The sequence below is a fragment of the Oryctolagus cuniculus genome, chromosome 2 (assembly GCF_051225735.1).
Source record: "Oryctolagus cuniculus isolate XC-2025 breed Fujian yellow rabbit chromosome 2, ASM5122573v1, whole genome shotgun sequence".
Taxonomy (NCBI): domain Eukaryota; kingdom Metazoa; phylum Chordata; class Mammalia; order Lagomorpha; family Leporidae; genus Oryctolagus; species Oryctolagus cuniculus.
The window spans coordinates 33,306,355-33,331,431 of record NC_142868.1 but is presented as its reverse complement, the minus strand read 5'-3'; the positions used below and the strand labels follow the sequence as shown (position 1 = coordinate 33,331,431).

Genomic DNA, 25,077 nt, shown 5'->3' with positions numbered 1-25,077 from the left:
GCCTTAGGCAAAGGAGCTCTTTGACGAGGAGGACTCTTCCTCTTTGGGGAACAAAATGAAGGATGAATTACAGATGGAGAAACCAGAACAAACTTTGGCAATAATCAGAAGTGTGGTGCCCTGGGCTTGGGCTGGGCTGCTGGTGGCAAAGATGGAAAGCAACAGATGGGAGAGGCTTTACAGAGGAGGCCTCCGGCCGGGTGTGGGAGGGGCAGGAAGAGTTCCACGGCTCTGAGATTTCCACACTGGCTGTCTGCATTTAAAAGTATTTCCTATACTCATTCCTGAAGAGCCCAGGGTATGCTTTCTTAGCAAATACTAACCCGTGAATGCTGGCCACACAGCAAGAAGAATTTTCCAGCCTGCAGATGCCTTTTCTCTCCTTCGAAGTATAAGGCAATGCTTTGATAGTCTTCATTCGTGGTGTTTTCAGACCCTGCAACGAGACGCAAGGGGTAAAATATTTGAGGAAAACTCGTTTATCTTTTATTGCTAACCTAAAAATAAGACCTAAAAACAGGTAGTCTGAAAATAGGCGATTAACAACTCCTACCAGGAAACATCAAAGTTATTATTACTGACTATTTGCATCACAAAACCCATTTGTGATCATTATTCCAAACATTAACTGTGTCCTAGCTTCTTTTCATTCTAAATGGGAATCAGGAGAGGAAATTCTGAGGTTTTTGTGAGGCTCCAGGTTATGGTTTGCTATTATCCTTCAGGGCTTTGTCATTAAGAGTCTCAATTTCATTTCCTGAAACAACAGGAATGACTATGGCTATAACTTCAACCGTGGCTTGCCTGGAGTTCAGAACAATCAGGAGCTAAGTGAACCATAACACAATATGTAACACCATCTCCCTTCCTCAGCAGGACCACCTTAAACAATATTCTGGGTATGTTTGTCAGACAGATGGGGAAGAAGATCCTCAAGTTGCCCACAGACACTAGTCCAAGGCTGCATTGCTTCTTTTGGTTTGGGGCTTGAGTATATTAAGCACAGAGGAAGAAGGACCCCAGTTGGAGCACCGACTCACTGCTTACACTTAGCCATGGCAGCCCTTACACTTAGCCTGCAAACAGCACATTGAAGCATAGCAATGCCTCCTGCCTGGCAGATGAGCAGAGAAAGGCATAGAGTGAAGCAGAGAAAAGTGTGTGTGTCTGTGTGTGTTTGGGGCCTGGAGGACATACACATGGGGTCTTGCACAAAGCTCATAGGAAGTATGTATTACGAAAAAATTATGCAAGGATTTAAAAATTTTACACCAAAATAAACGTATTTTTCGATTCTGTTTTTCTCTGAACTTTGTGAGGTCCCCTTCATAGCTCACATGGACAGGCCTTATCCACCAGAACTTAGGAAACCCGAGTGCTTCAGTGGAACTGTGATGTGTAACGTCAGGATGGAAACGTCATCAGAAGGTCTCCTTTATCAGTACTTTCTTGTTTTCTTTAGCTCTTTGCTTAATCACTGGCTTCCCAAGACAACAGAAGATGCCTTTACCTATTTGTCTCATTGAAGACTTAAAACAAATTTTTTTTCTGATGAATTCTCTTTTCAACTCATATGGTCATTTTGTGAATTTTAAAAAGCAAAATAACAGAAAGGACAAATATTTTATGATTCCACTTAATGAACAAATTCATGGAGATGGAAGGCAGATTAGAACAGAGATGGAAAGTGAATTAAGAGGGAGTAATACAGAACATTGGCGGAGAGGCGTGAGAGGGGAGCGGGAGTGGTGGTCAACAGGTGCAGAATTTAGCCTGGGATGATGAAAAAGTTCTACAGATGAGGAGCTTCAAATAAATCATCATTTGAAACAGACATGGCTAATTTTCATGCCATGTTAAATCAAAATATCAACTTACAGTATTTAACTCTCATTATACAACAATGTAAATGTACTTAATATAACAGAACTGTACATTTTTAAATTAAATTTTTGTTATGCATATTTTATTACAATAAAATATTCAAGCAAAACAATACAAATAACATTATATGGCCCATACAGTGAAGATATGAAAATTATTTCAGTATTTCCTAAGAATAATTACAAACACAGTAAGAAAACCTATAAGCAGGTATATTTTTAAAAATTTATTTGACAGAATTATAGACAGTGAGAGAGAGAGACAGAGAGAAAAGTGTTCCTTCGATTGGTTCACCCCCCCAAATGGCTGTTACAGTCAGAACTGCACCGATCCGAAGCCAGGAGCTTCATCCTGGTCTCCCATGCGGGTGCAGGGGCCCAAGAACTTAGACCATCCTCCACTGCCTTGCCAGTGCCACAGGTGGAGGATTGACCAAGTGAGCCATGGCACCAGCCCCCTATTTAAAGTTTAATTCATGTTTAGATATTCATAAAAATATAATTATATATTTGGAAATACTTTTCCTTTATTTATTTATTTATTTATTTGACAGGTAGAGTTATAGACAGTGACAGAGAGAGAAAGGTCTTCCTTCCGTTGGTTCACCCCCAAAATGGCCGCTTTGGCCTGTGCTGCGCTGATCCGAAGCCAGGAGCTAGGTGCTTCCTCCAGGTCTCCCATGTGGGTGCAGGGCCCAAGCACCTGGGCCATCCTCCACTGCTATCCCGGGCCACAGCAGAGAGCTGGACTGGAAGAGGAGCAGCCGGGACTAGAACCAGCGTCCATATGGGATGCCGGCACCTCAGATGGAGGATTAACCAAGTGAGCCACGGTGCCAGCCCCTCCCAGGTATTCTATTCTTAAATATAAAATTCTCTTTTGGATCTTTAAAATCTTAAAAAACCACATCTTGGGTATATCACTTTTCATCACAATAAACATATATCCTTGATTTGTAACTAACTTAAAAGTCATGAAAATATTTATATTTTCAAAATTCATCCTGCATTTCCTATCCTCTTCATTTTGAAATCTTGCTTTACTTTAGTGGTTGACAAATAGCCAGATTTAGGGAATCTGATCTCTCTTGGAATTCACCCCCCAAAAACCTTGATTTTTGAAAACGGTTCTTTTTATGATAGCATCTCACCTTGAAATAGTAGGGATCTTGAAATCTAACAAGTAACATACATTTAGATACCTGTGTCTATGTATAAGGGGATACATCTACACCAACTGTGATCTGATAATTAGATCATGAGTGTCAATGTTTTTCTGTTTAAAATCCATAGGAGGAATTAGGGAAAACAATGCCAATTTACCAATGATGTCTGCGTAGATTTCCATTTTGTTGTGTTGCTGAGCCAGTGTGAAGGCCTCATTGTTACATTTGGACATGACAAGAAACTGGATGGCAGACCCGTAGTCACCTAGCTGTAGAAAAAATCTAAACAAAGTAATTAGAGTGACTCATACAAAGTAAGTTTATGATTTGTGAAGCAAAATATTTTTGAATTAGAATAACTGATTAAAAAGAATAAAAAAACCTGTTGGATAAACTGCAATTCTACATTATATACTTATTCATGAAAAATGTGTTCTCATATGCTGACCATGTAAGACAGCCTTTGAGTTTAAACACTTAAATACACACAAAAAAAATTCAAAAGAACAAATATTCCTTTTGAATTTACTTATTTGTGGGGAGAGGTGTGGGCTTTCTTTTAAGATCAGTGTTTGAAAATGAAAAAATATGAATGCACTGTTACCTGGCGACCATTTTGGCTCCATCCAGAGACTGGGTGTCTCTGACAACACTGACGGCTTTTTCAGGATTATTGAGGTGATCAAGGTAGATCCGGATCACACTGTCCCACTGTTTTGCATTTTCATAAGCCACGACAGCTTCTTTGTATCTGCAAGAAATATTTAGTTTAGGGGCCAGTGTTGTGGCATAGTGAGTAAAGCTGCCACCTGTGCGATGCTGGCATCCCATGAGTGCCAGTACATGTCCTAGCTGCTCCAATTCTGACCTGGCTCCCTGCTAACGTGCCTGGGAGAGCAGCAGAGGATGGCCCAAGTGCTTGGGACCTGCCACCCATGTGGGACACCAGAAGGAAACTCTTGGCTCCTGGCTTTGGCTGGCCCCAGCCATTGCAGCCATTTGGAAGTTAAACAGTGCATGGAAGATCTCGCTCTCTCTGTAACTCTGCCTTGCAAATAAATAAGTAAATTTTTTTTTTTTTTGGACAGGCAGAGTGGACAGTGAGAGAGAGAGACAGAGAGAAAGGTCTTCCTTTTGCCGTTGGTTCACCCCCCAAATGGCCGCTACGGCCTGCGCTGCGCTGATCCGAAGCCAGGAGCCAGGTGATTCTCCTGATCTCCCATGTGGGTACAGGGCCCAAGCACTTGGGCCATCCTCCACTGCCTTCCCGGGCCACAGCAGAGAGCTGCACTGGAAGAGGAGCAACTGGAACAGAATCTGGCGCCCTGACCGGGACTAGAACCTGGGGTGCCAGTGCCGCAGGCAGAGGATTAGCCTAGTGAGCCGCGGCACCGGTCCCAAAACATTCTTAACACTCAAAATATCAGTAAACGTTTGGGACACTTTTCTATTTTATTGCTTATTTTTCTTCATCAGAAATACCAGGAACCATTTCACTATGTTTTTTTTAAGGGGGTTGATAAGCCAACAGTACAACATCAATATTAAATAGTATTTTCTTAAACCAGTCAAAAGCATACAATTTTATACATTCTATTTTTTTCTTCCTGAGTGGGAATGTCATATTACTGATATAGGATTATCCTAGAAAACACAGAAAATACAAACATTTTCCACAATTACAGATACAGCTTCATGGTGACCAATAAAATCTCTTTGTCGACCTCTAGATGGAGCTCAGGACTTCCATTTGGATCCAACTAGCTCTCCAGCTGTTTCTATCTCAGGAAGACATTTTAGTGTCTACCTCTGTTGCCCAACACTTCTTTTCTAAAAGGTTTAAAAGTTTCATAGTAGATATTTCCAAGTCACTCTAAAGGCTACGTAAATTTATACTTCCATCAGTCATGCATAATAAGGGCATTTGACAGTATGATATTAGTTTAAAACAAATCTTTCCAAATGTGATAGGTTGTTTTAATACCGTTAGGTAAAACTTTTTCAGGTTTACACAAAATACAGTTTTGTAATTGTATTTCCTCCTCTGCAACTTGTCTTCTTTTCTTTAAGCCCATTTTCTTGGTGTCTTGGAGTCTCTTCTAAGTGGTAGGAGACCTCTGTATCTTTAAGGTAGTAACCATCCATGGCTATGTTTAATGCTGTTTTGGGGCTTAAGTAGTGCAACCACAGGGCAGAATTCATGCCTCCTCCCTTTTCTTTTCCTCTGCATCCTTAAATCGTCCTTCTTAATCAAATGATTCTTTGGGGCCGGCGCTGTGGCGTAGTGGCTTAATGCCCTGGCCTGAAGCGCCGGCATCCCATGTGGGCGCCGGTTCAAGACCCGGCTGCTCCTCTTCCGATCCAGCTCTCCACTATGGCCTGGGAGGGCAGTGGAAGATGGCGTGGGAGACCTGGAAGAAGCTCCTGGCTTCAGATCGGCGCAACTCCAGCCGTTGAGGCCATCTGAAGGGTGAACCATCGGATGGAAGACCTCTCTCTCTCTCTCTGCCTCTCCTCTCTCTGTAACTCTGACTTGCAAATAAATAAATCTTTAAATAAAATGATTCTTTAACTTAATTTTCATGCCATATTATATAAAAAATTACCAACTTCTAGTATTTAAAACACACGCACACAAAGAGAGAGTGGGAGCCTATTTACATACACACAGGAAAGACTGAGGTGCAGGAAGACGGCCCTGGTCTGGCACTTCAGGCTAGTGAGGGGCACACAGCAAGGTTTTCTATTTTTCTCTGTTTTGCCTTTCTTAGAGTGTTGAAAGGATCAGTGGTTAATTTATAAAGCCAACATCATTTTATATCTGCATAAATTTGAGAAATTGCACAAACCTTCCATCGGCTTCTTTAGCTTTGGCGTACTGCAAGTGGATCTTGGGAGAAGAAACATGGGGCAGAAGCTCGCCGACTTTTACCCTAGCAAGGCAGATTTGGGAGAATACTATCAGCACTGCACTCACTCCCAAGTAACCTCCTACAACCACATGTCAGTCTTCAGGATTCCCAAACCAGTTATGGGGATCTTTCAGAAACCTCGACTCCGATAGGTAAGAGAGATCTAATTGAGTTTGCTCAACCACCACCCTTCAAGGAAAAGATACTGAAAGCCGGTCCCTTCAGTCTTTTGGGACAATAAGATGTTTAATATTTTTTCCCCAGTAATTTTTCTGATTAGAGATTTCCCCAACTGAAACCTACAGGATGTTCAGCTCTTACCAGTTCTTACAGCGGATGTAAACGGATGCAGCTTTGTCGTAGTAGAGACCTTTCTCGTACAGCTGGGCTGCTTCTGAAAATTGCTAATAGGACGTGGGATTATTAAAATAGGAAAGTGATGCTGTCTGAGACCACAGGAGTATTTCTGCACAGAGAATACCTTCATGCTCTCCAGTATAGCTCCACAGTCTCTTTTAAGGACGCGGCTCGGGTGTGCGAGGGCTTGGTTGACCCCACGGCGAATGTCCCCCATTCTTATAGACATCTGGGCCACTCCCGCCAGACACACTTCATCATGTTCCTGCAAGCACGAGGCCAATGCCAACAATCAGACCCTCACTGACCATGACAGGTTTCAGGGGGAACAATTAATGCCATCTAAAATGACCCAGAGGTGACAGTTTCCTTTCATTTTTCTCTCTTCAGGTAAGTCTCATGATTTTGAAAGAATATGGACTCTTTTTTAAAAATAAAAAGCAGCTATTACAAAGTTACATTTTTTTCCACCAAAGTCTAGAACTTTTATGCTTAAGATCACAGTTCTATGACCTCCTGCATAAAATTTTATGTAAGAAGTAATATAGTGGCTACATAGCATAAAAGCTACAAATAAAATTAGGAGAAATATAATTTATCATCAAGTTGAAGATTTCTCTACAAAACATGATAAAACAAACTATTTATTCAGAATTGTTTAACTCATTAAAAATAACAAGGGCAACTAGAAATCTTTTCAATGAAATCTCTAATCTGTACTAGTAAAATGGAGCGTCAGAATTCCCGTTACCTACAGCAGCTTGTTCAGGAGAACTTTCCTGCAAGGGAAGAATGTTCCATATTTACCCTGTCTAGTATGGTGGCTGTCACACTAGCTTCTGGGCATCTGAAACACTGCTAGTGTATCACAGCAGCTGAATCTTAATTCAATTTGGCTGAATTAATCCATTCTTTTTAAGAAACCAATTATTTATTTTATTTATTTCAGAGAGACAGCAAGAAATATTTCTTATTTTCTGGATTATTCCCAAATGTGTGCAACAGTCAGGGATTGTTCAGGTTGAAGCCAAGAGCCAGAACTGAAGCTAGTCTCCCACATGGGTGCAGGGACCCAGTTATTTTAGCCAGCGACCTGCTGCCTCCCAGGGTATGCACCTGCAGGAAGCTGGAGCTGAGTAATGAACCCAGGTACCCTGATAGATGATGTGGGCATTCCAAATGGTGTCTTAACAGCTATGTTAAATGCTTATCCCTTATTTAATTTAAATAGATACATGTAGCTGGTGGTTACTATATTTGACAGCATAAATAATGAACTAAAATACATATAGTCAAACAAAGAAAATGTCAAACTCAACTGATGTACAGGCAAAGAATATGATCAGCCAATTCTTATAAAAATACAATTGCCAATGAATAAAGAAAAACATGCTAAACTTCACTAATAATCAAATACGCATAAAATGTAATTTTTGCTTATCAGCTTGGTGGAGGTAAAATGACTAACAACATTCAGTATTGTTGAGAATATGTGAAATAAACACTATTAAACACATAACTAATAGGTGAATGAATTACTACAGCTTCTTTTTGAGAGCAGTTTAGCAATAATTAAAAGCATACATTAAGATCTAAAAATCTCATAAGAACATATCTTTTAGAAATACTACCTTTAATAGCTAAAGATACACGTACTAGGTAGCTATATTATTTGTAGTGCCTGTAGTACTTTTAATATTTCTTTATTTTCATTGTATTTGATACAGAGACAAAGAGATCTTCTATCCACTGGTTCATTCCTCAAAGGCCTGTTACAGCTGGGGCTGGGCCAGGCTGAAGCCAGGAGACAGGAATTCTTATCCAGGTCACCAACATGGGTAGTAGGACCCATGTACATGAGTCATCATTTGCTCTCTCCCAGGTGCGTTAGCAGGGAGCTGGACTGGAAGTAGAGTAGCAAGGACTCAAAGCTGGGCACTGGATGTGGTCATCCCAAAGAGGCATCCTAACTGCTGTGCCAAACACCTGCCTCTGCGATATTTCTGATAATAGGAAAAAAAATCCTTATAACTAAGTCAATAAGGGAGTGAATGAAAAAATTAAGCTACACACAAATGATAGACTCTTAGAAGCTCTTAACAGACTTACATATTTATTAATTTGGAAAGGCTATAATGAAAGCAAAATAATTGCTTTGCACAGATTGGATACTCAAGTAAACTCTGCCAAATGAATGGAAATCAATGAGTTCACATTTAATACAAATTCACAGTGCATACATATCTGCATGTTGAGTAGAGATTCTGGATGGAAATATGTAAACTCATTCACAGCAGTTACCATTAAGTGGTGTGAGTGAAGGAGAGAGAACAAGATTCTCCCTTTTCATGTCAGCATACATCCGTGAATTAAAGAATTGAATATCGGGGTGGGCGCTGTAGTGCAGCAGGTTAAAGCCCCAGCCTGCAGTGCCAGCATCCCATATGGGCACTGGTTCAAGTCCTAGCTGCTCCACTTCCGATCCAGCTCTCTGCTATGGCTTGGGAAAGCAGTAGAGGGTGGCCAAAGTCCTTGGGCTCCTGCACCCACGTGGAAGAATCTCCTGGCTCCTGGTTTGATGGGCCCAGCTCTGGCCACTGCAGCCATTTGGGGAGTGAACCAGTGGATGGAAGACATCTCTCTCTCTCTCTCTCTGCCTCTGTAACTCTGCCTTTCAAATAATAAATAAATCTTAAAAAGAAAAAGAATCAAATATAGTGAATTTGTGTTAATTCTGTAACAAATCGAGATTTAGACAGAAAATAAAAAGGTTTTCAACCTTTATAAGACATTAACTTAAAAACCTCAATTTACTATAAAATACAGCTTTCTGAGCTAAAATTATAGGATGGAAAAATCAGGAGCTCAGTGGTACATGCTTTCAAAGCTCATTTGAAAAGAAACAGTATGTCGTGGCGGGTGTCTGCCACAGAGCTTAAGTTGCCACCTGGAGTCCACAGGTTTGGGTTCTAACTCTGTTTCCGACTCCAGCTTCCTGTTAATGTGTAGTGGTGACGGCTCACGTACTAGGGTCCCTGCCACTCACATGGGAGACCTGGCTTGACTTCCTGACTCCTGGTTTTCACCTGGCCCAGCCCTAGCTGCCGTGGGCATCTGGGGAGTGAAACAGAGATGGAAGATCTCTGCCTGCCACCTTCTGTTTCTCTGCCTTCCAAATAAAATTTAAAAATTGGAAAAAGATACAGTAGTATAAGAAATGAAGTGGCAGAATGAATTTTTATAGACTGGAAATTCATTTTCAAATTGGTTACTGAAGCTTTTAAAAAGAACAAACGACCTTATGAAAATCAGTTGGTGTATGACAAATATGTATTTAAGAAAATTACTTATTTCTATTCATCAAGCAAAACTCAACCAATTATCCACAACTGTACACAGCAGCATTTTGCTTTCCACATAAATACATGTGAATCTGTTTTAATCTGTAAGATCTTCTAATACTTCGCTGTTTGGATGGACCATAGTTTTTTTTAAAGATTTATCTATTTGAAAGGCAAAGAGGCAGAGGCAAAGGCAGAAAGAGAGGTCTTCCATCCAATCATTCACTCCCAAAATGGACAACAGCCGGAGCTGGACTGATCCAAAGCCAGGAGCTTCTTCTGGGTCTCCCACGTGGGTGCAGGGACCCAAGCACTTGGGCCATCTTCCATTACTTTCCTAGGCACATTAGCTGGGACTCGAACTGGCACCCATATGGGATGCTGGCACTGCAGGCAGCAGCTTTACCCCCTATGCCACAGCAACAGCCCCCACAGTTTTTTGTTTTTTTTTTTTTTTCATCTATTCCCTTAGGGAATCATATTGGCCAATAAGTGCGATGGGTTAAAAATTTTACTTTTAATGTGAATTAGAAGTTCCTATTTAGGATGAAAGGGAAAACATTTCTTTTTCAGATTGATAAAAACACTGTCATCCTCAAATTTAAGAGTTTAAATTGTTTTAAAATGATTTAACCATAAAGGTCTTCAGAAAGTTCATGGAAAATGTGTATTATGAAAAAACCATGCATAGTTTCAAAATTTTTTGCATCAAAATAAACATGTTTAATTCCATTTTTCCACAAATATTTTGAAATACCATTAGTGTTCTTGTAAACTTGCTAATGAACTGAAAAAAAAAAAAAAAGAGAGAGAGACCTGCTTGCTAGATAATGAATAAATTCTTGTACAAGCAAATAGCACTAGGGTTTTTAGAATGAAGCTGAAAACAAACCCAAACATAATGGTGTAGATCTTATTCAAGGTTACCTTGTTATCACCCGTTATTCCTTTCTCATAATGTGCCAAAGCATTTACATAATCACCCCTGGAAGAAAAGTTTTAATAATATTTAAGTACTTTACATATACAAGATTTAAAATAATTATTTTAAGAGATGTTGAGTTGTTTAAGTTCACAAAAGATGTGATATACAACACAGATGAAATATTTCTTTCAAAGTGGAGCCCATCATTATTTAATGATTTTGAAAATATGCAACTGGGTTATGCTACAGTATAAGGTACTTACTATGTGGTACACTAGGCATTTGGTGGGGGGTGGGGGAGAGCTGCATTAAACTTTATGGGCCATTTTTGTTTATTATTTCCTTTGGGGCACTAAATGACAATCATGTGACCATATAAGCCAGTGCTTTTCCCCAAGTCCCAGTATTTATAAGAAGTATATGCACTGGTATTGGGAGAATCTGGGTTGCTGTGTCTTAGAAAGTAGAAATGGAGACCACACCGAGAATTACATGGGAGTAACACAGGCCTGGGTCTTACACCGAGTTAAATAACACTTCCTGCTGCCATGACCGAAGCTAACACAGAATTGCACAGCTAGAAGACATTTATTATCACAGTTTCTTCTCATTATTTAAGACAGAATGAGTTATAATGGTTTGCTTAGGGCATTCTTTGAGGTCCACCTTCCCTGAGAAACCATCTCCTCCCTAACAATCAGCTCTGAAAATGGTATCTTTTGAGATCAGCTCTGGCTCTGCTTTATTAGCTTAGGCAAGTGTTGAATGGGATTTGACTCCCTCAAGGCTTGCAGGCATTTAAAACATAATGTCTTACGTTAATGGATAATGGACTGATGATAATGGCTGACACGTTAAAGGTGGAGACTTGACACAATTAAGATATCCAGGAAGTAGGTCCACCAGGGTTGCATGCTGGAAGGGTAGTTCACATGCAGGGGTCAGTTAGAAAGGCCACGCTGGGCCTAGCTGCTCTTTCTTGCTTCCTACCTCACACGTGTACCACAATCCTCACCATCCTCATCATCCTCCAGACTAATAGGATGCCCATTCTTGGACTGCAAACTTCCCGAAGTGTAAGCGAAACAAGACTCCTTCCGCCTCAGAAGCTCCTCTCAGGTATTTGCTGTGGTAATGGAAAGTTGACTAAGACAGCAAGTCACTCAACTTCAGTTTCTTCATCTACTGATATACAAGGAAGTTCCCGGAAGAAAAGTTGTTCTGCTGATTAAGAACTCTGTTTTGTCAGCTGTATTAGTCTTTTTTGCTGTGATATTGAAACACCTGAAGCTTGGTAATTTGCACAGAATTTTTTTTAGCCCACAGTGCGGGAGGCTAAAAGTCCAAGACTGGGCAGTCCCATTGATTTGGCCTCTGTTGAGGGCCCTCTTGGCCAGGCTACAGCATCAACAGTGGAAGCGCACACAAGGCGGAGAAATCACACGCGAGAAAGGAAGCCATAGACGGGAGGAGCCACGCTTGCTCTTTTATAACAATTCCTCTCTTAGGAGCCAGCTGGGGTCCTAGGAGAACTACATTAATTCCTTCCAAGGGCAGAGCTCTCAGCGACCTGTCTAGCATGCAAGAGGCCCTATCTCTCACAGGTTCAACATCACTTCTCAGTATCATGGTCCAGAGGATCAAGCTTCTAACACATGTGTCCTCGGCTAACACATTCAGACCATATCCAGACCACAGTACCAGCCCAGGGCTTCAGTCAGCAATATCCCGGAGTGGAAATTTCTAATGTTTGTGTCAAATTACATCAACTCTCCTAGGAATGTCTCCTGACAACAGGAATCACAGTCCTCCTTTAAGAGCTTGAGGTTCTCCTTGGGAAAGCTCAATTAGAAGGCATTAAATTAAGATTTTGGAATTTTCATTGTTGTGTGTCAGCTGACTAGTTTTATTTAATTAAACATTTTATTTACTTGAAAGATGGAGACAGAGACAGACACATACATTTCTGCAACAGTGAGGGCTGGGCCAGGACTGAGCCAGAGCCAGGAACTCAATCTGGGCCTCTCACAGGGATGGCAGAGACTCAGTATCTGGGCCATTACCCGATGCCTCCCAGGATACACATTAGCAGAAAGCTGAAATTGGAAGTGGAGCCAGTAGTTCAACCCAAGCACTTGGATATGGGATGTAAGCATTCCAAGCAGTGTTTTAACCACTGTGCCAAATGTCTGCCCCTATAAGTTTGATTATTATTTTACTTGGAACTCTTCTATGTGTCTGGATTATTGATCTCATCTCACACTGGACAGCTACATCTCTTCTAGACTTGACAGACTGATCTCACTTGGACCTCAGTCATGGTCTTGGATGCATAAGCAGACTGTTGAACTGAGACAAGGCCCAGGGCCTTAGGCATCAAAATCAGTAGCTAGTGACTACTGAAGATTTGATCTTGATGAATTATCACGAAATTAGTCTCTGTTACCACAAGGCAAACTCTTCTATTGTTGGGTGCCAAGATGTTTTCGCTCAGGGTTGAAGTGCCTACATACAAGCAGCAGTGAAAGCATTGGAAACTGGTGGTTTCATGGTCAAGTGTTGAGTGGAAAGGGTAAAACCACCATCACCACTACCATCACGTACAACAACAATGCGCAAGTTCCCAACTGACCTTATGTCCTCTGAGTTAGTGAGATGAAGCTTGAGACTTTGCTAAAAAAGCTCCAATTCCCCTGAGAGAAGTAAAAATAAAAGTCTTGTGGACAGTCTGGTTTGTAGAGAGGTGTTAGATCACCTTTTTTCTCTGGCACATTAGTTTTGTACATCCTCAGGATGAAGATGGAATGCCAAGGCAATGTGGCTTTGTCTCCTGTGTCATGTGCAACGATTCCAACATGGCAAATTCAAATCAAAACTGAGTAAGAGAGAAAATCTCCCAAAAAGTTTCTATCTGCAGATTAGAAACTTTAAAATAGGGTATCCTCGGCTGGCGCCGTGGCTCACTATGCTAATCCTCCACCTGTGGCGCCGGCACCGCAGGTTCTAGTCCCAGTTTGGGAGCTGGATTCTGAACCGGTTGCTCCTCTTCCAGGCCAGCTCTCTGCTGTGGCCCGGGAGTGCAGTGGAGGATGGCCCAGGTCCTAGGGCCCTGCACCTGCATGGGAGACCAGGAGGAAGCACCTGGCTCCTGGCTTCGGATTGGCGCAGCACACCGGCCACAACACACCGGCAGTAGCGGCCACTTGGGGGGTGAACCAACGGTAAAAGGAAGACCTTTCTCTCTGTCTCTCTCTCTCACTGTCCACTCTGCCTGTCAAAAAAAAAATAGGGTATCCTCATGCGAAATGAAGCAGTACTTTCTGACAGAATAATTCCTATAAGTATAATTTGTCAATATTCTCAATGAATCAAAGTCTAGAAGAAAGTAAGCTGAAACTATGTAAAAATGTCTGTTTAGAATCAATTTGGTTATCAAGGTCAATATTTTTCCATATTGTAATATTTTGAAAAAACTTGGATTATATCTTATAATAAATGTCAGATTATCCAGTTGTGAGATAGTTGCCACTGCACAAATGTGTGCCAATTTATAGTTACTCATGTATAGTCTCTGTAAGTGCTTATAATAGTGGCATTAACCATAGCTGAATGTTAACTTAAAACTGGATGCTCAATGCCTCTGAAATTACACTTTTATGTAGCACTGAAATAAAAATATACAGTCTTCCAATTAAGACTATTAAGACAATTAGGATGGCCTTGCAATTATGAACACCACAAAAATTCTCAGCTCCTTAGATGATGGAATTTCCAAAGGCAGGAGAGATTTGTGAAGTCTATTCATGCATCACAGAGTTATTACTCAACACTGAACATCCTCCTGTGAAATCTTGGCTTGCCTCTCAACATTCTCTTTCATTCGTATGCAATTAAATTTTTTTAAAAAACCTACAATTTTGAGCGAGCAGAAGATGAAGATTGCTATTGCTTGAATGTTGTCGCTCCCCCATCTCGCGGAGGAACGACATTGGATCCTGCGCTGTTCTTTTGTCTGCTCGGCCCTTCCCGGGTTTGCTGCTGGTCCTTCCCGGGTTGGCTGCCGTCCCTCCACCTCCGTGGAGGGGCGGCACCCCCACCGCTTTCCCCGCTTCCGAGGAGGAGCGGCACACCGCCGGCCGGCTCTCTCGGGGGCTGCTCAGATGTTCCTCAGGTGTTCCTTCAGATGTTCCCGGTGCATGTTGTCTCTCTCCTCCTTTATAGTCCTCTTCCACCAATCCCAACTCTGCTACCCACACGCCAAGCACGCTGCTCTCCTCCAATCAGGAGCAGGATCAGCTCCTGCAGGTTATCAGTCAAATTGGCGAGAGGCAGCTGCGTAGAAGTTTACTCCTCCCCAGCGCCATATTGTGGGAGAGCAGATGCATAGAATAAGTCTTAATTCCAGTAACTTAGTCTAGTCTCAGTTGCTCCCCACAGAATGTCTGTGTCTCCCCTAAATACACAGGTTGAAACTTAATCACCAATGGATGGTGTGAGGAGGTGGGGACTTACAGAGGTGATTAAAAGGTAGCACTCGGCAGCCTTTGCCCTTCTGCCTCCTACCATGTTACAATGAAGGAAGAAGGCCCTGACCCGATGCTGGTGCCTGGCTCTTAGACTTCTCAGCCTCCAGAACTGTGAGAAGTTTCCTCTTTATAAATGATCCCATTTCAAGTATCCTGTTTTGGCAGCACAAATGAAAATCCTCAGTATTAAAAGAGGTCAATCTTGAGCACAGGCAATGAATAGGGCAGGGTGTCCCCCAGATGTTTTGCCTAACTGTTGACTACCAATTGTGATTCAAAACCACATTCAGACTCTAAATGTAGAAAAGGCTTAAATCCAAACTTGGATTTTGATGCTGAGAAGCCCAAGTGGATAAACGATGTGATAATACATAATCAGATGTCAGATAAAACATTCCTGGATGTATAATTAGTATATATTTTTTCTCCCTAAAAAGCAATTCTTCAATCGGTGGAAGGCCTTATGATTAATTGTAATTTAGAACTGAAGATGGGCAGTAATTACCTACGTATAAAGACAAGGACTTACGTGAATTCCAGCTGAATAGCATATTCTTTAGATATAAATGGTATTTGGTCTGGGGCCAAACGCTTTGCCAGTTGTAAAGCACTGTCCCAATGCTGTAAATCTCTTCTCATCTGTTAAGACGACAAAAATCTTAATTTTGAAAGAACTGATTTTTTTTTCAAAGTCGCATATTTTATAAAAGCTTTTCATTTAAATAATGAAACTTGGTGTTTACAAGGATGCCGTACTGCTATAGCATGTGTTCTCAATGGTGGGGACAGCTCCACGGGGGCAAAGACACTACAGTTATCACGATGTTCAGAGTCCTCCAAAATCCAGTTCTACCAAGCAAAATCTTATTCTTTCTAAGTTTTTTCTCAGCAGGGAGACACTAAACCAAAATTAATCCAAACAAATTTAGATTTTCATCTGGGAGAGATGATAATTTTAAAAAGCCGGAAAACACTTCGCTGTAGATATTGATGTCACTGTTTCAGAAACTCTGAAGCTGTACTGCAACACGAATGATAGAAAGCGTAAAACAAAGTTTCTTTCTTCCTGGTCCCTGTGGACTTCTATCAGTGCCTGGCACATAACCCCAAATATAATTTAATCATTAAAGAATGTTTTAAAGTACTTGGGCCCTGCACCCCATGGGAGACCAGGATAAGTACCTGGCTCCTGCCATCGGATCAGCGCAGTGCGCTGGCCGCAGCGCGCCGACCGCGGCGGCCATTGGAGGGTGAACCAACAGCAAAAGGAAGACCTTTCTCTCTGTCTCTCTCTCTCACTGTCCACTCTGCCTGTCAAAAAAAAAAACAAAAGTTCATCCTCACTTTATTCACAGTTTGTAAAGAATTAAGAACAGCTAACATTGTTTAAGTGCTCGCCCTCTGCCACGTATTTTCTAAGGCATTAGCTTATTTAAATTTCACAACTACTGTTTTGCAATGAACTATTCTTGTACCCCATTTCAGAGATCCAGAAACTGAGGCAAAGAGGGGCTAGTTCTGTACACAAGGTTCCACGGCTAGTGTGGGACACAGGGCTACTAGGACATATCCTTTACTAGTCTACTGGCACTTGACAAGTGTCCACAGGTAAATGCAGGACAGCCAGGATCACGTTTTTCTCCTCACTCATCCTGACGGTCCTACCTCAGTGAATACTGATGCCTGCGCACTGCGCTGATCCGAAGGCAGGAGCCAGGTGCTTCCTCCTGGTCTCCCATGTGGGTGCAGGGCCCAAGCACCTGGGCCATCCTCCACAGCCTTCCTGGGCCACAGCAGAGAGCTGGCCTGGAAGAGGAGCAACCGGGACAGAATCCGGGAATCCGGCGCCCTGACCGGGACTAACACCTGGAGTGCTGGTGCCGCAGGCGGAGGATTAGCCATGTGAGCGGTGGCACCGGCCTAATGTTTTCTTAAAATTTGTTTAAAAATTTAAAGTGAATATTTGTACAATTTGAAAAAACAAAGATGTGAAATTCACAACAAATGTTTTCAAAACAATCGCTTCTATGTAGTTGTAGAAATGTTTCAGGTGGAATCAGTAATAGTTACCATTTTTGTGTCTTTTGATCAGATTCTGTGCTAAAAGAACTAACTCCCATCTTTGTTTTATTTATTTTAATTTTGAGGAGGGGGGAGATAGTTCCACATATGGTCCACTCCTCAAAGGCCTGCAATGCCCCTGGGCCAGGCCAGGGTGCTGAAGCTACGAATTCCATCCAGGTCTTCTACACGTGGGGCAGAAACCCAACCATTTGAGCCATCACTGCTGCCTCCCAAGGTCTGCATTAGCAGGAACCTGGAGTCAGGAGCCAGAGGCGGGCATCAAACCCAGGGACACCAATATAGGACACAGGCCTCTTCACTGGCACCCTACCTGTTAGGCCAGATGTCTGTCCAAAACTCCCACTTTATAATATTTACAGCCACCCTGTGGGATACTGCTATCCCCACTTTAAAGAAGTGGGCTGTGGGGTCAGAAAGATGAAGTAACTTGTCCCAGGGTACAGAGAGCTGGTGTTTGAACGCAGGCATGTCCAGCTCTGAAGTCCATGCTCTCAATTGCTAGTCTACATTGCTACATTTTCTTCCCGGTTCTTGAACTAGGTTCTCGTCCCCGACCTGCAATGCTCACCCCTCAAAACTGTTCTTGACTCACCTCTTCATACACACAAGGGAATTTCATATAATAAGTAAAAGTGCCTCAGTTTTCCTATTTGGAAAACTGAAAAACTAACAGTATTATACCATAAGATATTGTGAGGGTTAAGGGAGATAATAAATGCCAAGTGCTTAGAAAAATGCCGGGATATGTGACTATTCAACAAATGTTAGCTATTGCACTTTGTTCACATTTTTGTGGGTTACACCCTCTATTCTCTTTGGGCACATCCGGACTTTAAATGATTTGCTGAAGTGATAATCTCCTGCCTCCTGTGTCTCCCCAGAATGGAGAATGAAAACACCTTAAAAGTGACTGAGTATTTAGGGGTTCTTGGAGCTGAATGCGGACACCTGAGGAGCGGGGAAGAACAGAAGCCCCACCAAGAGGCGGACCCTCGGGGCGCCCTCTGCCGCTGGTGCGTTTGCTGCCCTACCTCTAGGGCAGCGATGGGACAGCTGGATGCCAGATACAGGTCCTGGGCCTGGTTGAAGTCATTAGTAAACATGGAGAGGTGTCCTGCCAGAAGATTGTGGTCCTCTATTCCCTACAAAACAAAACAGCTGTGATGAGGAGAGACTCAGCTGTTTATTAAGACTGAGGTAAGACTAACTGTGGAAATTTAAAATATCTGAATAAGATTGAAAGCTTACTGATAATTTTCATAAGACGCAGTTTACCTTAATCTGTTCCAGGGACATCACTATGCCAACATTTCCTATCGACCGATAAACACGGATTGCAAACTCAACTTCCATGTGAAGCAGACAGGCCCTGGCCAACTCATTCCAGGCATCATGATTATTCAGACGCTTGCACAGGACCCAAGCATCAGAAAACCTGGGATTTCAGGACACAGATTTAGAGAGTTCTACTTGCTACCTACAAGGCAATGTTAAAGCTATATATAACATAGTATACTCCAGATAAATTTTGCAAGATCTTTCTTAACAATTATCATTTGCAAGTAATAAAAATTATATACAAACTTTCTTCTCTTTTTGTACACCTCAATATTTATTCTTGAATTTCTTTTATTGATCTGAATTTATTCTTGGTAAGTAGTACTCCCCAATTAACAAGTAAACAACTAATTCTACTTACTTATTTTACACATAGGTGAAAATTATTTTTCATTTAAATAAATAAAATTGGTACTCTATTCCTATAAATTTAGAAGCTTTAAAAAGGGATCAGCAAACTATAGCCCGTGAGCCAAGTCCAGTCAGCTGCCTGTCTGTTGTAAACAGAACATGGGTGGAACACTCTATGTCAACACACTCATGGACTGTCCATGGCTGCTTCTGCACCACCACGGCCAGTGTGAGTAGCTGTGACAGAGACCCTACAGCCCTATAATGGACAGATTGCCAACCTCCGGTTGAATACCTGGCAATACATGCTAATGAAATCTTTTTATGGTACCTATAAATTAGGGAACCTATTACATCAGTCTTTTCATCATCTATCCAGTGATCTCTTCACCCATCCATTTCCCCACCCCACAAACACTTACTGAGCACTTGTTATGTGCCTGGAACCACGCTCAGAACCAAAATCCAAAAAGCAAACACACGGCAGTTTATAATTGGGATGGTGGGAGACAGGTAAACAAACAAATGACTGTAACACACTATGACAGACGCAACAGTGCTGACAATCTTTGTGCTAAGTGTTTTGCATAAATCCTTTGACTAGACTATTCCTAACAACCCTATGCGTCAGATGTTACTGTTATTTCTTCTTTGCAAATGAGGAAAGTGAGGCTTAGATACTTTCAGACTAGCTGAGTCACACAGCAGGAAGCTCACTCTATACCGCATCCTGGCCCTGAGGCCACTCATCAGAAGGACCCCAGTTGGGAAGGCCTCAGATGGTGGGGAGTGGGAAGGCGTCTCGCGGCAGAAGAGGCTGTGTGGGATGGCGAGGAATGAGGAGCTACCACTTTTGGAGGCAGGGAAGGTCCTTCCAGGAAGAGGAAACAGAATGTGCCCAGGCTAACAGTCCTGGAAAAAATACCACTGGAGCAGCCAGCAGAAGGGACAGAGAGGTGATGAGTCAGGACAGCTGGGGCTGGTGTTACATTGCCAAATGTCATCTTTGGGATGTTAGGATCTCTGAGGAGTGTAGGTTTTTCTCCTGGAAGCAATGAAAAGTCACTGAAGGATCCTCAGTGGAGTGACAGGATCAGATTCCTTTGTGTGGAGAAGACAGAGGACTGTGATGGGCTCTTGGTAAAGAAAACAGGAAGTGGTTATGCATGCATCACTCCTAGGTGAGGGCCTGGGTTCAGATGCGGGAACACAGGAGGGGGAGAGCGTGTACTTTTGCCTGTGCGTGCCTCATCAGTCAGAAAGGGGAAAAGAGGGACCAGGTACATCAGCAAGTTTACTTTTAGACGGGGTGAGTTTGAGGAGTCATGCGCTTCCGGTGGAGTTGGAAACATAGATTTAAGTTAGAAACACAGACTTTGGAGTCAGTCCCCTGTGGATGGTACTGAAGGCATGTTAAACAGAGGAGATCCACTGCGGAAGAATAAATACAGCAAGAAGACAAGGAGGGAGCTCCTGGACCCAAGGAACAGTTTAAGAGAACTCAGAAGAATGAGCACGACAAAGGAATTCACAGGGGCCCTAAGAGACAAGAGAAAAAAAGCAGAAGGATATGTCAAGCAAGGCGAAAACCAAACTTGATAAAAGATACTGCTGAAATAATTAGGCTGGACTTTCACAATAACCTGGCTATTTGGTTCTGAGTGGCTATTCCTGTAGTAGGAGCCCATAACAATAATGCCTGACAATAGCAGTTGCTATGGAATCTATACACATTTTTATATCTATTATCTGGGTCTCACCAAGCCCTATGAAATAAACAAGGAAAGAACTATTATTGCCATCTGTTTAATAAGATTTGACCTTCAAATCACAAAAGCTAAGAGAAGAGTTTAAACCCCTACCTTTTTAGCATTAAAGTCTGTGCCAGCATTTGTCTCAGTTCATTAGGTCCCGCATCTTTCAAGCTTTCAAGAAAGCTATGGGTGCTAAGGTAGATGTTGTTTATTTTCCCACTTTGTGTCTGGCAGGTCAACTCTCCATTATACAACAGCAAAGGTTTATGAGAGAAGGGAACTTTGGTGCCACCAGCCAAAATAACCTTGGATCCTATATTATAAAACACATATCTTAATGCTGAAAGCGAACACATAGCATAAACATCAAAGAATGATGATTTTATTTCATTGCAACGGAAATTCATTTATTGACAAATGTACAAAACAGTAAGTACCTTGTATGGTATCCTTGTGAAAGACGTAAGTGTATACCTTATCATCATCATAAGCAATAAATACACCTTTATCCAATGGCCAGTTTTCCCAAAGAACACCTTTAATGGTTGGTGAAAAATCTGGGATCTCGTAGGTAGCATCATTAACCTACAAAACAGGATTTACAGATTTGCTCCCGTGTCTGTACTGAAATGATTTTCATTTGCCCTAGAACAATCAGCTTTGCAGTCACAGCAGGCCTAGCTTGCCAACCCATCTTTAACCTAACGTCACTCCAATGGGAAGGGAAGTTCCTTTTCCCCTTCTTATACTAGGGCTAGCTTGAAAAAACTGTAGTTATTTGCAAATCAAGGGTCTGATCTAAAATGACACAAGTTAAGAAAAAAATGTTGAAACTACTGAAAATGACAGAAATGTAAAATGAATATGCTTTTGTGTAGAAAAACTTTAATACTGAGTATTAGGAAGCAGAAAATAATTCATCTTCGATTTGACATTAAGTAAATCAAACTGGGAATGTTTTATTTCAAAAAACTTCTTTATGCATTCCAACACATACAAATGTACTATTATAGTAATGTAAGTTGTTAAAAAAATTAATCCTTATAATTCCTATGTACTCAGGCAGATAGGCTTATATTTATATATACATATCCCAAATGGAGAACTGAGAAATACTAGCCTCCTTCCTATTGTATCTTCCTTTGAAAATAAGAATTAAATTAAAAATGTCTGCAAATAATAGCTAATACTATCAAGCTGTGTTGTCTAATATAGCAGTCACTATTTTAATCTGCACATTTAGCAATTGAGCACTAAAATGTGCCTAATCTATGTTACTTCACTTAATTCTAACCTTAGCCTCTACAAGACAGGTACTATTATCATTATTCCCTTTTTGGAGATGAAAGAACTAAAGCACAGAGAAATCTGCCCCAGGTCACACATCTCCTAAGCTGAGGAACGAGGATTTGAGCCCATGCAGTGTGGCTCTAGAGTCTGTTTCAGCCACTATGTTATACCGACTTCCAGGTTACCTACATGACTACTCCAGTGCCCCTGGACCGGCTCAGAATTTATTTAAAAAACATAACCATTTTGTTGAGCACTTATTATATGGCAAATACTGTGCTAAAAGCTTACATGCATCATCCCATTTAATTTTTATCGAACAACCCTACAAAGTTAGGTTTCAGAACGGTCTCCATTTTGGATAGGGAAACCGGGAACTCAATCAGATTGAAAGCTTTTTAACAGAAATGATCAAGAAAAAGAACTGTAAAAGGAGGAAGAAAAAAATGGTATCAACTTGTTGAGCGTTGGTTTCTCTCTTTACTTTCCCTCAAGTCACTCCTTAGGTCTGACTAATTCCTCAGAGATACTTGCTTTACCCTCCGACCTGCTTCCTGTCCAAGCAGCAGTCTCTAGTGGTGAACCCACGTGGGAAAAGCAAGGCAGCTTTAGTAAGTATCCTGTTACAGAAGGGAGACTCGGACAGGATGGCATCTGCCTATTAAGTAGAAGGAATCTGAGGTTCTCTTCATGCTTATGTCCTTCCTCCTCATTTGTTTTATGCTTGGGAGAGCAATGGGCTAAGTAAGAACTGGCACATTAGAAATCTGATAATAAGTAATCCAGGTGCACCCACGGAAGCATGTAATGTTTATCAGAGAAAGAAAGGAAAGGAAAGAAAAAAAACAAAGAGAAAGGAGAAGAAACCAGTCTTCCCATCAAGCAAAATGCAGCACAGAAGGAAAAGCTGCTTGCACTGCGGTTACTGGAGGAAACACACACATAGCTGGGGAGGGTTATTAAGGATGGGCCCGAGCGTAGCTGCCAAGCTGTGCATGACGACCAAGAACTTTAACTAGACAGAAACCTTAACTGGATTTCAAACATCAATGCAAAACTCAAGCATGGCAAATAATATAAAAACATAATATTTCCTTTTTCTAAATCTATTTTCAAAAAAGCTGAAGATGCTTAAAGCTGGGAGTAACTGCCTTTTGAAATGGGGCCTCCCTCCTTTTTTTTTAAAGATTAATTTATGTGAAAGGCAGAGATAGGGAGGGAGGGAGAGACAGACTGACAGATCTTCCATCCAAGGGTTCACTCCTCAAATGGCTGCAACAGCTGGGAAGGGCCAGGAGCCAGGAGTTTTTTCCAGGTCTCCCACGTGGAGACAAGCACTTGGGCCATCTTCTGCTTTCCCAGGTGCATTACAGGGGTTGGATCAGAAGTGGAGCAGCTGGGACTTGAAAGGCACCTACATAGAACGCTGGCATTGCAGGTTGCAGCTTAACCTGCTATACCGCAATGCAGGCCCCAGGCCCGTTCACTTTTAATCATCTAGTACAAAATTACCTTTCCCTTGTGTTCAGGCCCCTTAAGGAAAGAGGAGTCAATTAAAGTGGGTAGAAAACACAGGGTGTAACCCCTGCCTTCTAAAACTTACTGCACACACAGAGAAAAAGTTGTATAGGAAGGTGCATTGCAATTACTGTATTACGTCATACATGATAAAGTTCTAAGTGGTATAGAACACAATAGCTATCTTTCCATTAAAAATCTCTCTGGGACTGACACTATAAAAATCGCAGACTAACGGGAAAAGTTTTCTTGACATGAAGAGTTGTGAAAATCAGCCACAAGCATGATATCAAAAGATGATGGCAAAGTAATACAATCCTTGGCACTATTTAAGAGAAAATTTTATATGAGACATAAATTAAAAAAAAACCTTTCATGTTGTAATGAAGTTTTAAAATACAGACATTGAAACATTGAAAAATTTTCCAGACTTACGGGACAGTAGACAAATCCATCACTATTTTCATCAATGAAAACTAATCTTGTTCCATTTGGGTCAGGAAAAAGCTTTTTCACACCCACAGGATGTCGATAATCATTAACAAATTGCCAGTCTTCAATGTAGAAATACTGAATGACACCAGTCTAAAGCAAACATAAAAATACAGTCATAGAAATGTAAGAAGTGGGCACAAAATACTGACTTTCAGCATTTAATTTAAAAGATTATATATATATAAATAAATACGTATATATATAATATATATATATATATATAAAGATTTACATATGTATTTGAAAGACAGAGTTACAGAGAGGCAGAGGCAGAGAGGTCTTCCACTCCTCAGATGGCTGCAACGGCTAGAGCTGTGCCCATCCAAAGCCAGGAGCTTCTTCGGGGTCTCCCACACGGGTGCAGGGGCCCAAGCACTTGGGCCATCTTCTACTGCTATCCCAGGCCACAGCAGAGAGCTGGATCGGAAGTGGAGCAGCTGGGATTCAAGCTGGCACCCAAATGGGATGCAAGCATTGAAGGCAGCAGCTTTATTTGCTATGCCACAGCGCCAGCTCCCAGCATTTAAACATACTTTCTAATTTTAAGAGAAAATCATATTTCTAATGAAGGAGAAGTTTAGGAATAATAATTTAGTACATGTGAAAGGTAAAGACCTATGAAAATAAGTGAGAACGCACATGTGATTCAAGTCTATTAATTCTAACATTTTTAGATTTGGTACTTGCTGGAAAACTCTTGCTGTTTAAGAGTAACTTTCAAAACACATTACCTCAAACATTTTTTTGCTGTTAATAAAGTTAATTTAAAATTAAAAACAAAAACTTACCTGTTATATTCAACTATTGCTATATGGTGGCAAAGAACATTTAGACAGCAAAATTAAAAACACAATATTTTTACAATCACTAAGAAATGGGAATACTTGGATATAAACTTAACAAAAATATACACAGGACTTATATGCTGAAATCTACAAATCACTAATAAAAGAAATCATAGATTTAACCAGTTGGAGTGGCATACTATGTTCATGAATTAGAAAACTTAGCACAGCAAATATTAATTCTCCCCAGCTCACATACATTCCAATAAAAATTTCAAGAACATTTTTTATAGATATAGACAAGATTATTCTAAAATTTATATGGAATTACAAAGGTACTAGAGGAGCTAA

At 41.3% G+C, this 25,077-nt stretch overlaps 1 protein-coding gene across 2 annotated transcripts in view; it reads right to left on the bottom strand.

The window, feature by feature from the left end:
• Positions 1–25,077, bottom strand: part of WDR19 (WD repeat domain 19) — an 89,900-nt gene that overhangs the window by 22,747 nt on the left and 42,076 nt on the right. For both annotated transcript variants that reach the window (XM_008275097.5, XM_051842452.3), the window contains exons 15-27: positions 23,882–24,031; positions 21,076–21,223; positions 20,747–20,951; positions 18,471–18,630; positions 18,227–18,337; positions 15,640–15,749; positions 10,587–10,644; positions 6,443–6,583; positions 6,283–6,365; positions 5,899–5,982; positions 3,654–3,800; positions 3,207–3,331; positions 324–436 (exon numbers count right to left, since the gene is read on the bottom strand). In XM_008275097.5, coding sequence (XP_008273319.1) covers positions 324–436; positions 3,207–3,331; positions 3,654–3,800; positions 5,899–5,982; positions 6,283–6,365; positions 6,443–6,583; positions 10,587–10,644; positions 15,640–15,749; positions 18,227–18,337; positions 18,471–18,630; positions 20,747–20,951; positions 21,076–21,223; positions 23,882–24,031 — 1,635 coding nt within the window. The remainder of the gene's footprint in view (positions 1–323; positions 437–3,206; positions 3,332–3,653; positions 3,801–5,898; positions 5,983–6,282; positions 6,366–6,442; positions 6,584–10,586; positions 10,645–15,639; positions 15,750–18,226; positions 18,338–18,470; positions 18,631–20,746; positions 20,952–21,075; positions 21,224–23,881; positions 24,032–25,077) is intronic.